Source organism: Leopardus geoffroyi, chromosome C2, assembly GCF_018350155.1.
Source record: "Leopardus geoffroyi isolate Oge1 chromosome C2, O.geoffroyi_Oge1_pat1.0, whole genome shotgun sequence".
NCBI classification, from domain to species: Eukaryota; Metazoa; Chordata; class Mammalia; order Carnivora; family Felidae; genus Leopardus; species Leopardus geoffroyi.
Window position 1 is genome coordinate 48,628,196 of NC_059333.1, and position 14,246 is coordinate 48,642,441.

The 14,246-nt window shown below is 38.8% G+C and overlaps 1 protein-coding gene across 50 annotated transcripts in view; it reads right to left on the reverse strand.

Moving 5' to 3' along the window:
• The window catches only part of LOC123610790 (ABI family member 3 binding protein), a 265,188-nt gene that overhangs the window by 45,723 nt on the left and 205,219 nt on the right, over nt 1–14,246 (reverse strand). For 44 of the 50 annotated variants that reach the window (XM_045501843.1, XM_045501842.1, XM_045501847.1 and 41 more), the window contains 4 exons: nt 11,521–11,586; nt 9,755–9,829; nt 3,205–3,282; nt 1,434–1,538 (listed from right to left, as the gene is read on the reverse strand). In XM_045501843.1, the coding sequence (XP_045357799.1) occupies nt 1,434–1,538; nt 3,205–3,282; nt 9,755–9,829; nt 11,521–11,586 (324 nt within the window). The remainder of the gene's footprint in view (nt 1–1,433; nt 1,539–3,204; nt 3,283–9,754; nt 9,830–11,520; nt 11,587–14,246) is intronic. The other 6 variants (XM_045501819.1, XM_045501810.1, XM_045501850.1 and 3 more) reach the window with 3 other exon arrangements.

Sequence of the window (14,246 nt, forward strand, 5' to 3'; positions counted from 1 at the left end):
GAAGACACATAGCCTTATAGGGGAGCTCTACTGAACGGTGGTGGTGGAAGGGGGGTGAATTTTCCATAGAGGACACTGAGGCAGTACTTTCCTGATGTGGCTCATCCAGTCTGACTGGAAGCCTGCTGGAGTTCAAGTCATTGCTGCCCCAGGTTACAATTAATGAGGAAAACCTGGTCTCCTCATTGGGTTCATGTTCCTGGGCCTTGCCTCAGGAAGGCACCAGAAGTGTGGATGAGAGTCTGATTTCTTCCTTCAGCTACTTGAAGAAATGATTAAGAGTTTACTGTGTACATGGCACATCACAGAAGCTTCTTCACCCCCACACCCTCCTTCCATCCTATAAAAAGAGTGACATCCATTCCCTTTCACATAAAGCCTCATCAGTTTCATCTTTCACAGCCATCCTTAACACGTTTATCTTGATTCCATGTACAAAATATTTAAGAAGTAGAGATGGTGGGAGAGGAAAGAAAGATGGTTTGCTGGCAGGTCCAGTGGAAGAGTCCTCAAGAGAAATGAGGTAAAGCTTTCCCCAAACGGAGTCAATTTTCACTGATTCTTAATTTAAGTGATTTATTTACTCAGCTACTTATCAAATATCCTCCGTATGCCAAGCACTGGATTTGGTTCTGTGAATTCAGACAAAAGGTACCAAGGACTCTGTCATCACAGAGCTCCTAGTCTAGCAGGGGAAGACCAGTATGTAAACACACAAGTCTAAGCCAATTTGTTCTCTGCTGTAACAGAGGTAAGTGTCAAGAACAACCAGAACAATGAACCGAGAACAACCAGAAGCAATGCTAATGCTAAAGCGACTTTGAGCAGCTGGGGAAAACTTCTTCAAGGAAAGGATGAAGTATGAGCATCCCAGGTGACTCGAAGGTGTCATTCCACGGAAGGAGACAACACATATCAATGTGTGGCTTGATTTCTATAGTATGTTCCTTCCCTGTTGCACAGGCTAGAGCTGCTGGTGTCTAGAGCTTAATCTCTCTCCTGGTTCCATGATATGGAGGTCAGCATGAAGGCTGGTAAACAGGGGAGTTTTCAGTGAGATGTACAGGATTTCATTCCAAGAGACAATGATAAGCAGATGACAGGACATCACATTTTCCATTATCCCTGGTAGGAAACATACATCATCCCAAATAATTCACTCACTCAAAGGCCTGAGTGAGTGTCTGTCTCACAACATTTGAAAAGCAAACTGGCCGAGATGCACAGGGATGGTTTCCGTGATCTCATCCATCCAGAATCAGGATAGGAGTTCTCAAAACTGTAATTTACAGTGTCCAGTTTTGGGGGCCGACACAGGTATGTGTCACATGCATCATGGACTTGTCCATCGCCTGAGCTAGCACACCAAGAAGGGTTTGTGGTTGTCTAGTAACACTAAAACCACGGAGGGAGAAGGCATATGACTGACATACCTGCACTTCCTGGCTTCCCGGTGACATTATTTGGTGGTAAAGGTTTTCTTCGTGGGGGCACAGGTCTAGGTGGCAAGGGTGGGCGGCGAGTGCCTGGGATTGGGGCTAAGAATTTACATTACAGATAAGGCCATCATGAGGATTCACTCCATAAACATGTCAGGTTTTAAAAAATAGTACATTTGGGGGGCACCTGGGTGGCTCAGTTGGTTAAGTGTCCAACTCTTGGTTTTGGCTCAGGTCCTGATCTCACAGTTAGTGAGGTTGAGCCCTGCATTGGGCTCTGTACTGACAGTGCAGAGTCTGCTTGTGGTTCTCTGTCTCCCTCTCTGCCACTCCCCGACTCACTCTGTCTCTCTCAAAAATAAAAAAAATAAACATTAAAAAATAGTACATTTGGTAAGTAGCTATTGGATGATAGAGAACAGATGCTATAGAAAAGTACCTATGAGTAATATATTCTGACATTCTTCTAAATTAATACTGGTAATGTAACCAGGGATAATGAAACCCATTAACATATGGAAAAAAATATCCTCTAATTATGGGTAAAAACATATAGGTCTAACTGCCTTTTGAAACTGTATAGATATAGAGAGTTTAAGATCTTTAGTTTCTCATATAGGCTCGACAGTATTTCTCAGTTTCATTGTCCCCCTAGTGCCTTCGATTTACAGATGTACTACAATTTCTTATATCAATTTGGCTTTAAATTGTTAAAGGATAAAATGTATCCTTTAGTGGAGAAATTTCAGAAGATTACAACAAAGCAGCCTTGATGGCAGAAGCAATAAGCCTATGCCTGTGGAGAACAATGTCGCTACAAACAATTGCACACTGCACAGGGCACCGGGCTAGGGATATGTGAGTGTGAACCAAAGTTTTCTTTTTTTTAATGTTTATTTATTTTGAGAGAGAGATAGATAGCAAGTGCGGGAGGGGCAGGAAGAGAGAGACAGAATCCCAAGAAAGCTCTGCACTGCCAGAACAGAGTCTGATGTGGGGCATGAACTTACCAACTGTGAAATTATGACTTGAGCTGAAACCAAGAGTCCAGTGCTTAACCGACTCAGCCACCCAGGTGCCCTGGAAGCTGAAGTTTAACACCCACTCTGCTCACCCCACTAGGAGCCCTGGTGCAAGCCTGCCAGCCCAGAGGAAGGTCTGCCTAAAGGGCAGAGGGAAGAGACACCTTTTTATAATATGCACAGAAGTATCTTTTTATACTTTTCACAAAGGCTGGCAAGGCTAGAGGTGCCTAGAGCAGTCCACCTTAACCCACATTTTAAATCTTGTATTATAACAAGATTTTATAGCCTAAAAATTCATCTCTTTCACTGCATAATATATGTTGGTTAAAAACCTTCAAGTAAAATTGACAACCTAGGAAAATGCCCTGTGACTAAGTACTTCCTGGGAGACCAGCATAAACCCTGTCAGGTAAAAAGATACAGTAAATTACATAAGAACAAAACGTGAACATGATGAAAACCCAAACCCACAAGGAATCTTTACTGTTTGTCCATTGTGACCCCTCCGAACATTATACAAAGTAGTGATTCTTAAATTAGTACCCCCATTAGAGGTTCTTATTCATATTTAATGTGTCCCAAAGATAACGCTATAGAATGCATCTCTAGCGGTACCCATGTAGTGTCGGCATGGTGCTTTGGGAGCTGCGAGGATGCTGTTTTTGCTACATTTGCCACTACGGTTACTGCCCAAGCAGCAGAGCAGAGCAAACTACGGGAGTCAGGACCTTGTTCCTTACCTGGTTTTTTTGTGATATGGGTAGAGTCCACTGACACATCTTTGCCAGCACCTGATGGCTTTGGTGCTTGCTTGACCCCTATGAGCAGAGATAATGAAAGGGAATAAGTACACAGCAAAAATGTGCTAAATGTGTTTCAAAGAAACTTGGTAGAGTTATCAATGATAATGCACATTCTGTGCAGAACAGTGGCATTGGTGTTTTTGTGCCCAAACATTTTAATTGGGTTCTCCTGTCTGCATATAGAAAATATTCAAAGTCCTATATTAATTAGCTGTAATAGTTTCTCTGAAGAGTTAGTGTTTGATTGTGGATCGTGGATTTATCTTAATTTTCCATGATGTCCACACTGCACTGCCTTCCTGGGTGGTATGGTCTTACCAGGCAGACTTCATCTTCGGTGATTGGCTATTTTTTGTCAACATTTCTGGGTACATTCTGTGGTTTAAAAAAAAAAAAAAAAGATTTCCTCCAATGTCTCAATACCCCTGTCTCTACCCCAAACCTCTTAAAATTCCAATGTGTTTGGATTTAAACTTGGAAAGTTGATTTTAAAAATATTCCTGGAGAAGTCCTGGCTGGTTAGGCCACAAACTGAATCTGTACCTTTGAGACTTGTAATTTAGTCCTGGTCAGGCCTAGATCTCCAAATTGCTATTTGGAAGAAACTGATCTGCAAATGGTTTTGTGTGATATTTTATCTCCTGAGTCTCTCAAATACAGTGTAGTGATTATTACTCAGTCATTCACCTAAATACTCATGCGGAGTTGGATATCTGCCCTAAGGAGAGGGGGAGCCAATTTAAGTTTTATTTTTAAAATTATTATCCTTTTACATTATAAAATAATCTTCCTTTATGTGGCTGACAGTTATCATTAAGAACAGAAATAGACATTATCCATACAGAGAGGCAAGAATTCATACTGTGAGGATCTGACTAGAATTCACATATTAAAAAATAAGAATAAAATATTTAATATACTAGTCTGTACATTAACAAGGACAACCAAAACTTTGAGCATTCGCCATGTTTTAAGGACTATGTAGTGACATTGCACACTCAACATCATTTACTGTGCAGGCTGATATATTGATTAAAATACAAGAGAAGTTTTGCTCGCCTGAAATCAGATGATATTACATTAATGTATAAAAATAAATTATTAACTATAATTATAAACCAACATTTTTATTTGACTGTAATAACACTGTAATTAGTGATGTATAATAATTATTATTGTTGTAATTATTATAATTAACATTAACTTATAAACCCTAGTATTGCAATCCATACTGTCTTCTGCTTGGTTAAGAGATAATACGTAAAATCATGGAGAATGTTGGTATAGAGCCATGAATTAAATGTTGCTTATTTGTACTAGGAAGAAAATGTTTTGAGGGTCAATGACTATTTTTTGGCTAACCCCACAAGCATGGCAAAAACAAATAGCTCATTAGTCTTCCTGTGCTTACTCTCAGAGGTAGTGGGGTCAGAGAAAGGACTCATTTGTGCATGGCATAGAGGAACGGAAAATACTTCCATTTGTGTTACTGGGATAGCCTGGCTTGGTGAGATTGATTTGCCACTACTTTTTGAGAGTAAAAAATGTGTTGTGTACTCAAGAAGGCTCTAGAAGTCTAGTAGGTTGTGTGTGCCTTTAGTGATTCTTTACAGCATTTCTCCAAATCTTTCTAACCAAAAGACAAAAATGATGTATTTTGATCCAAAATACCTTCATATTCATTACCCAATTTGATCCTTACAACACTTCTGTGTGGGAGATACCACCCAGGTTCCACAGATGAGGAAACCCAAGGCAAGGAAGATTAAGCAATTCATAGCGAGGAAGTGTTGGGACTCAGACCAACATGTGCCCAAGCTCCAAGGCCAAGCTCTTCAACGCTAAGTGGCATAGCACAATGTACTGTCTTCCTCTCATCATTGCCTTGCTTGTTATTCCTCATAAAGACTCTAAGTGACTCTAGCTTCAGAGTCTTATACACTGCCTACTGGATGGTTTGAGGCATTGCCATTGTGTGAGGTCTAAATGGCCCTGGCTGGCAAGTATGTGTCATCCAATTATGCCACTAGTGTGTGGGGCTCAGACATAGCTCAACCTGACAGTGGACAAATCCTCTAAGCCACAGTGGCTAGTGAATTGGAGATCTAGGAGAGAATCCAAAATTCTGCAAGAAAACTTTATAAGACCAAAGTTATAATTTTCCTGGCTTCTTTTGTAATTAAGGGAGAAATCAGCAGAAACCAGTCATTTTGTGTTACTTTCTGTGTAGGAAGAAACAGCATCTTACTGTTATGATCCTTAAATGTAAGTGCCCAAACCATTAAGCAGCTAATTTGGACTTTCTTCAGCCTTCACAAATAGATAAAAGTTGGCAGGGTATAAAAACACCAGTAAGAGCCCTGCCAAAGGCAGCCGTGAAGCTCAGGGAAAGGGCACTGAATGGGGGAGAGAAGGATGAACTCCGGTTCTGGCCGTGCCTGCACCTTGTTGTGGTTTGCATGTCAGCCAAGCAGCAATGTGAGCACCAGAGCCCAGACACCAGTGAACTTCTTTTACTCTGAATCAGAGAGCAAGTGGAGGCCAGAGGTAGTAGAGAGGCAATGGGAAGACAAAGGAGGAAGCCAGGAAGAGAGATACTATGGAGAAAGAATTCTCAGGAATTGGCACTTAATCAGCCAGTCTGGCCCAGGCTGTGACCTGAATTCTTTTTCCCTCAGGCAGGATTAATCAACATAGTTTCTAAAGGGCAGCATTGGCTCTGGAAGCACCAAGTGGAGCTCCAGCATGAGCCGCGAATCGCCATATGGGAGTTCTCCAAAAATCTCTGGATTTACATAGTTCACCCCTTAGCAATTTATTGTCAAAAATGAAGTAATGGTTTGCCTATTTTTAACCATGGTAACAAAAACGTTGCAAACAAACACAGTAAACTGAAAATCCATTTCCAAATGTTTTAGGCACTATTCCTGGTGACCAAAAAGGGGTGGTATTTATGCATGATTGGTCTCTGTGCCCTTGTCTCCAAATCTTAGCACCTTGCTAAAAAGCCAGGAGTGATGAGCCAGCAGACTGGAAGATTTAGCCACAGCCCAGAAAAACACATTCCTCATCTCAGAGGAGTCTGGTTTCTGGTTGTCAAGCACACTCAGTGTGGGGGCAGTCAAGTGTGGATTCCTCATTAGGAGGCAGAGAAAGGAGTCTCAGGTTCAAGTATTTAACATATCTGCTAAACCACATGTGTCAAGGTAGTTTCCAGATTACATTTTGCCTGAAACATAATGGGCCTTCAATAAACGTTGGTTGGATGAAAGTGTATCTGTACAGCTCAGTGACTTCTTGCTACAAGGAGAAAGTTGAAGACTGACCCTTGATAAAAGAAGTTAGCCTACCCTGTGCTGGACATGCAATAACCGTTTTCAGATTTGTGGGCCATACGGTCTCTGCCACAATTGTTCAACTCTACCATTCTGTTAGGAAAGCATGCTGTTTCAACATGGCAGTAAGCCAGATTTGGCTTGTGGGACTATAGTCTTTATGATCTAGCCTAGTGCATGCTTATTACATCTCTCAGTCTAGAGCTGAAATTGGCTATACTTTTTAGAACATATCAGTGAAGCTGAAACACATCTCTGGAAAGCTTGTAAAAGCAGAGTCCTGGGATAAATAACCTACCAACAACCTCAACCTTTGTAGCCTACTTTGAGACTTGAGGTGGAGAAATATTTACAAATATAGCTCAGAAATTCATATAAAGCTGGGTAAATATCTGCAATGATGTTATGAAATAAGAAACTTGGGCTTTCCTGGAGTTTATGGAATCATTGCAAGATTTTTTGTAGAGGCCTAAATAATCAAAGGTCCGTAGTTTTGAGGCCTCAGAATGTTTCTTTCTTAGTCTTCCAAGGGCACAGTCTTAAGTGGCCTAAGACCATGAAGAGTGTATCCTATAAATCCTACACACTTCCTTTATCAAATGATGTTTCTTTTTAATGTAAACTATCTGGGCTGAAAACTTTAGACAGAAAAACTACAGGAAAATGTATGTAATGTGGATGAATAATAAAGAAATATTCTGGACAAGATGTCAAAGTTGCTTAAGAATCAGTTGGTGTAGAAATTAAGTCTCATTAAGACTCAACAGAAGCTAGAAGTGAATGTAGATGAGATCATGGGATTGGGGTCAGAGAAGAAAATAAACTTAATGTAAATACCTGCATTTCTGGTAAACAAGCCAGAATGAAACTATGCAGAGTCAAAGTGAGGGGGACACATTTAAGTCAATAACCTGGAATGAATAGATTTCAAAAAATTCTTTTTCTCACCAGTTTTTAAAAACCTTATTCCCTAAGCAAATAGTCTGAAAGCTATTAAATTTTCCTTTCATAATATCCTACATGTTATCTGTGATTTTCATCTTTTTACCATTTTACTTTCCTTTTTGCCTCATTGCACTGGCTGAATACTCCACTACTGTTTTCAGCTTAAGTGGTAAAAGTAGGAATCCTTGTGTTCTTGATGTTAGGAGAAAAACATTCAGACCACTGTTAAATATGTCAGTTGTAGGTTTTCACAGATGCTCCTTATCAGAGTGAGAAAAATTTCTTCTATTCCTTATTTTCTGAAAATTTTCATCATGAATGGATTTTGAATTTTATCTAATGGTAGCGCTTTTTTTGTATTTACTGAGGTGATTGTAAGATTTTTCTCCTTTTCTCTGTTAATGTGGTGAATTAAATTTCTTTGAATGTTGAGCCAACCTTGCATTCCTGAGGCAAGCATCATTTGGTTATGTGATAATGTAGTAGATTTGGGGATGTATCACTCCCAGACCTCTAATCAAGGCTCTCTTAGCAGAGGCTGATCCTGAAGGAACGGAAAGGGGATGCTGTCTGCTGACCTCATTCCTTGCAGATGGGCAGTAGGTCCTCCCCTGAAGGGGAATCTCAATAGGTAATAGAGCATAGAACATGTGCAATGCATTTTAGTTGGGGGTGGACGTAGAACAAGGGAAGCAGAGACTGAACTCACCTTTGTCTACCTGTGCTCACCAGCCCATTTCTACTAGCAACTAATTAAAATGCAGAAGCTCTGCTTAGAGATCATCCTTCCACAGTTTAGCTAGATGAGTAATACTACAGAGTTGATTTCATCTACACAAAAGGGGAAGGGATGTCAATTTGTGTTACAAGGGAGTCTAGAAAAAAATGTTTGTATTGCAGATAAACTTGTAATAATGCTGTTTTCTTTCTGAAAGACAATTAGCATTCTCCTAGTGAGAATCAATGCTTGATTACACTGAAGGTTAATGACTTTCACATTTGATCATAGGTACTGTTTTTTCACTTGCTTTGTTGACAGAAATGTTTCTATTTTTGCTTAGACAAACTCCAGGGAATTGCTTTGACTATTAACAAGGTGGCTCTGTTAAGAGCCAGACTGTTTATATCAGTCTGAGAAACTATGCATTGCCTAAACCCACAGTTGGGAATAATAAAAGGAACAGCTGAGCACAAATAGATAATGGAATGCTTTCTTGCTTTTCATGAGTCAGGGGTTTATAGTAATTGCCTCATTAATTAATTTGAAGGAAAGTGTGGATTCCTAGAACTTCACACACTGTAATAACCTAGGACAAAAACAAAACAAAACAAAACAAAATCCACCCCAAAACAAAAAACAAAAAACACTGTACAACAAATCTAAATGATTTTTAGACCAAATATCATTAGGTATTATTTATATCTCTCTCTCATTAGGGAATCATCATGGATTAAATATATATGCACTAAATCAATTCTAATTTCCATGCTCTTTTGCATAAGTATATGATTTGTACTATTAAAAATATTGCAATATTGCAAGGAAATGATGCAATCCCATATGAGGGCATCTAATAACTACTATTTATCTATTTAGTGAGTTGGGTGTTTGAACTTTTATCACATCATTTTCTTAGTTATCTGTATAATTTCAACTCCCCACAAATCTGGCTGGATTAGGGCAATGTCACTTAATTCCTGAATTAAACTGAGTGATTTGGAACTCTGAGTCTTAGCTCCTCTTGTTAGAAGGTCATGTTCCAGATTACCAACAAATGCAAAAAAAAAAAAAAATTGTAATGGTACTTGTGAAATTACAAACTTAAAAGCCAAGTGATTATAGTCTGAAAGGCCAAGCCTATGCATGGATAGTGTTTTTGAAATTAGGGAAAACAGCTATTTTGATATTTTCATTCAGTGATACATATGATACTATTTCATCAGGATCTTTTCAAGGATCAAGACTATAAATGGTAGCTGATTTAGTGAGCTGAGTTTAGGAAAGAAAAATTCTTTTTCCATGTTTTCAGAGACATTGGAAAATTTGATTTTGGAAAGATGTACAATTTCCAATTCCAGTTACATTAAGAACTTCCAAGATTGGTAAAAGAAGAAATTTGAAGTGTGAATTCAACAAAAGCATAAATTTTGAATGAAACATTTGTAGTTTAGAGAGGATCAAAAGGAAATAAATTTGTGATCATTACCAGCTCCCATTCCATTTCCTTTGGGCGTCCCACTGGGTTTGAGTCTACTAGGTCTTGTAGTTGTCTTATTCAGAACTACAATAAAATGGGAATAAAAAGGTCAGGTATTTTCTTTTTAAAACTTTGTAGTTAAGGAAAGCAAAAGTTCCTGGAGAATTGGAAGTCATTTAACTAAGCAATGGAAAAATTGTGGCTTACCACACATATTGCTCAGAATATGGAAACCACAATTCCGGTTTAAAAATAATAGATTTGAATTTGGGACTAGAGACTTGAGTTTGTACTCTGAGGTGATCACTGGGCTTGAAGAAATAACTGGCAAGGGAATTTATATGTCTAAATGGGAAATCCCTCACTTCATTTATAAGCACTAGATACATTCCAAAACAGAACTGAAAAAAGATTGAGACTACTACACCCAATGAAAAACCAAACCTGAAGTGTCTTTATGTGGCAAGGCCTTAATTTAAAATTCATAAGTTGGTGGTTCTTCTACAGGGGTCTCTAGGTACAAATGTCCCCTCTTAACCTGGCATAAGTCCATTGTTGAACACAGAGCATGATGAAACCATTTTCATTTCTCTCCTGCTCCATGGAGAGCCAGAGTATTACCAACACTTTTAGAGATCACCTGTCTGTTTGGAAGACACTTCAAGGAAAAGCACTAAGTGTATTGTGATTGAGAGAGCAAGTTCTGGAACCAGGCTGTTTACCTTAAAATCTACTTCCTAGCTCTTCTCATGCCTTGGCTTCCTCAACTGTACCCCACATCAGACATATGACAAGCCCTCAGTCAATGTTAGCTATTGTTACTGTTTCATTATTTTGTAGACACCTTTAATATAACCCGCCACACATTAAGCTCTCAACAGCTATCATGATATAAAGGGCACATGGAGATACACTTGTTTATAAAAGATGTCTGTGCCTAATTACCTTTAGGTATTGGAATATTACTGCAAAAAAAGCATGAAATCTCCATAAACCAAAGGATAAGAAGAATTATTGTTCCTTCTCCACATACCTGGAGAGATGTTCACCAAGAACATTAATTTATAAGCCAGCTTCACCATTTAGAACTTTAAGAAGACTTAGAATTGCAGCAACCAACGGGTACATAATAGTGTCTTTGGTCCAACTTGTGCTTTAGCACAGGAGCAATTTACATGAACCAGATCAACCTTCCTAAGTTACCTTTTCATTAACAAGCTCCAGTGAGGGAGAGCCTAGAGCTTTTGGAGAATTCAGTAAATGTATTTTCTAATGTTTATCATTTTTACTGTATACAGCCTATAAAATGTGTGTGTGTTTTATCACTTGAAGGAATCAAGTAAAGATATTCTCCCAGAACAAGGGTCTTTTATACTGGAAGAGACCATCTCTTCTTAAATAACATTTGAGAGCTAGTGTATCTGAATAGCTAACTGTAATGTTATTTCTGTAATTGCCATGGAAAACTGAAGGACTATGTGTGAGATTTACACACAAATACCGTTCTAAAAATATTCCTATACTGATAAAGTTCCACAGGAGTCTTTATATCTGGTCATCCTTAAAAACCTTAGTCACATTGTATCACTTCCCTGGAAGAGATCATTACCTCTCTACTTATCCACAAAGATCTGAATTTCTGTACATCTGTTATTGCCATTTAAGTATATGTATATATATATATCCCTCCTTTGGTGTATGTTGCTGTTTCTATACATTTGATACCTTCTCAGGTGTGGTGATTATCTAGGTCTCCAAAAAGAGAAACAACTTACCGGGTCTGATGTGTGCTTTGTCAGATGTTCTGGGCCTCACAGGAGTAGTGTACAATCTGTGTGGGGCTGAAACAGAGAAAAGGTTTCATATTTAATAACCAACATACCATTAAATGGAGATTTAGCATCTTAGGGACCAACAATTCATGCACTTTGCATGGAGTAGAAAGGATGTTTTGAAACCTGCAATTATGCATTTACAGCATAGCTGTTAAAGAAAAATAAAACAAGATAATCATGACTGGAAATAAAGGCACACAGCAAGTAAGGTAGGTCATTTGCAATGTGTGTTAAGGATTAGTCTTCATTTCGTCCATGTTTCTCAAGGGCACTTATTTTACCCAATGGTTGCTTAACATGGTTAACATAAACCTTCCATCCATCCATCCACCCATCCACCCATCCACCCTTTTGTCTGTCCATCCATCCATCTACATCTCTCAATTCGAAAGTCATAATGGAACATTATTTGGCCAAAGAAGACAGGCAATTTCCAAGGTAAAAACAGTATATACTTTTAGGTACGTGAGAAGAATAGGAACATGTGGTCTCTATCATACTGTCTTAGCTCATGAACCCTGGAATGAATACTCACTTAGCGCCAACCACTAAAGTTTTAGGAATGGGAAAAATGACCTCTGGTGCCCTGCCTGTCAAGACAGGGTGAGCAAGGAGCAAGAACTCGCACAAGCTCTGGGATCAATACACTGCCTTGTCATTTTCTGCTCCTGTTATTCAGGATCTGGCACAGTGAAGACTCCTACTTGCTGAATAAAGTTAAAAAATGATTGGCCATTGTAAGCAGGCAAATTCATGAGAAACTCAGCAGAAATACTTTTGCTTCCTAAGATTTTAAAGTATGCTTTCATCCTGGAATTCCTCCATCTTTCCCTTCCGTCCTCTGCCCCCCTTGACATACCACACTGCCTCCTTACCACCAACTCTCTTGGTAATGCTTTAGCTAAGACTGGAAAAAATTTTTCTTCCAAACTATGTAAGTAGATTACATCGTTTTGATGATTTTGTTCACATCTTGAGTGGGTATTTATATAGTCATAAATCAGTAAAGCCTTGCCTGCCAAGTTAAAAAAATACACCTGCGAAACAGATTATACTATAGCTCGTTTACGAGCTTCCAACGTGAAGACTGATGAGCAGAATTTTGCCGTACTTCAGGCCAAAAATAGCAGACGCATATTGAAATTCTCTGTAGGTTTAGTGTGGGCCTTTCAAAGCGTAGCAACTAGAGTGAAGAGAGGCATTGATGTTATAAAAAATTCTCATTACACTCTGAAGGGTGTAATGATGATTTGTAAATGTTATGCTTCAAAATTTTCATTGCTAGTGGTAGGATTCCTGTGAATTTAATATATTTCAGTTTTTCTCATGTTAATTTCTTCAATGTTAGATTGTTTTTAGCTTAAAGAAATACAAGGATCACGGTGCTTATTAGTCTCATTCTAGAACAAAGATGAATTTTAAAACGTTACACAGGAAAGGGACATAAAGCAGAACACAGAAATAATCAGCACGACACTTAGTATTTCAAAGCCATAGGATCAGAATTTTTGCTTTATTTTTTTTCCTCACAATCTTTACTTAAATCTAGACAGAATTTTTAATGCAAGAGTTGGAATATAACATGAGTTTAGACTGTAAGTTACTCATGTAGCTCATCACCAAATAACACAAGACCTTGAGAAAACTACTCTAGGGTTTTAATTTTGAACTGAAAAAAAAAAAAAAAAAGACAAAGGAGCTTTGTGAACATATCTCCACATAGTTTTTAATGACTAATAATAGAAATAATTTTAAAAGATGGCCTGTAAGGACTCATGTTCTTCCTAGCACAGGGAGAGGGTAAGTAAGATATAACTTTCCCTGGGTGGGCAGGGATAAGGGAGTTGAAATAAGTAAAATAAACACAGTGTCCCTCTGGCCAAGGGGGTTCCTATTACAGTTTGAGAAAGGCAAAAAAAATAAAAAAAAAACAAAACACTTGAGAATTTTAGGGTTTTGATTATAGGGTGCTGCAGGGAATTGTCTCAGTAGGCAAAGGAGCAAAGGTGTCAGAGAGAAAAGGTGGTGGAAATTCTACGAGCAGGCTCGTGTTGTGGGTTTTAGGCACAAAGTTTCTGTGGAGGACTTGGACCCCATCGTGGAGGGCTTGGAAATCAAAGAGCCACGTAGGTCATGGTACATGCATGGGGAGAATGTGAAGATCAAGAGGACTAATTTCACCCCTATAGCACCTCTCTCAAATTGTTGTGTGCTGTCTTATGCTCCTAATGCCTAACGTTAGAAACACAATGCAATGTAACAGTAAGAAAACAGCTGACTTCCTCTTCTACAAAGCCCAGGCACACACTTATGAGGGTTTTATGAGGGGGCTCCTAGTGACACACATCATGCCTTTGTGAAAGTGGACCCTTTCGGTAATGCGGGGCTATTGGGCTTGGGCATGCTACTCTCATCCTTAAGATGAGTTCTTTCCCAGGACGTTCTTTGTTGCCTCATATCAGCAAATCCGTGGTGAGCTCACCATAAGATCCTTGGCTCAAGCTTAGAAAAATATGAATCCCAGGGCAGCACAGTTTAGGTTCAAGCTAATGATCCTTAGAACATAAGAAAACAATTAAATAGATTGTTTTCATTGTGTAAGTATGTTAAGACATTTCATATAATGATATCAGACTCTGCATATACCCCCATCAACTACGAAACTC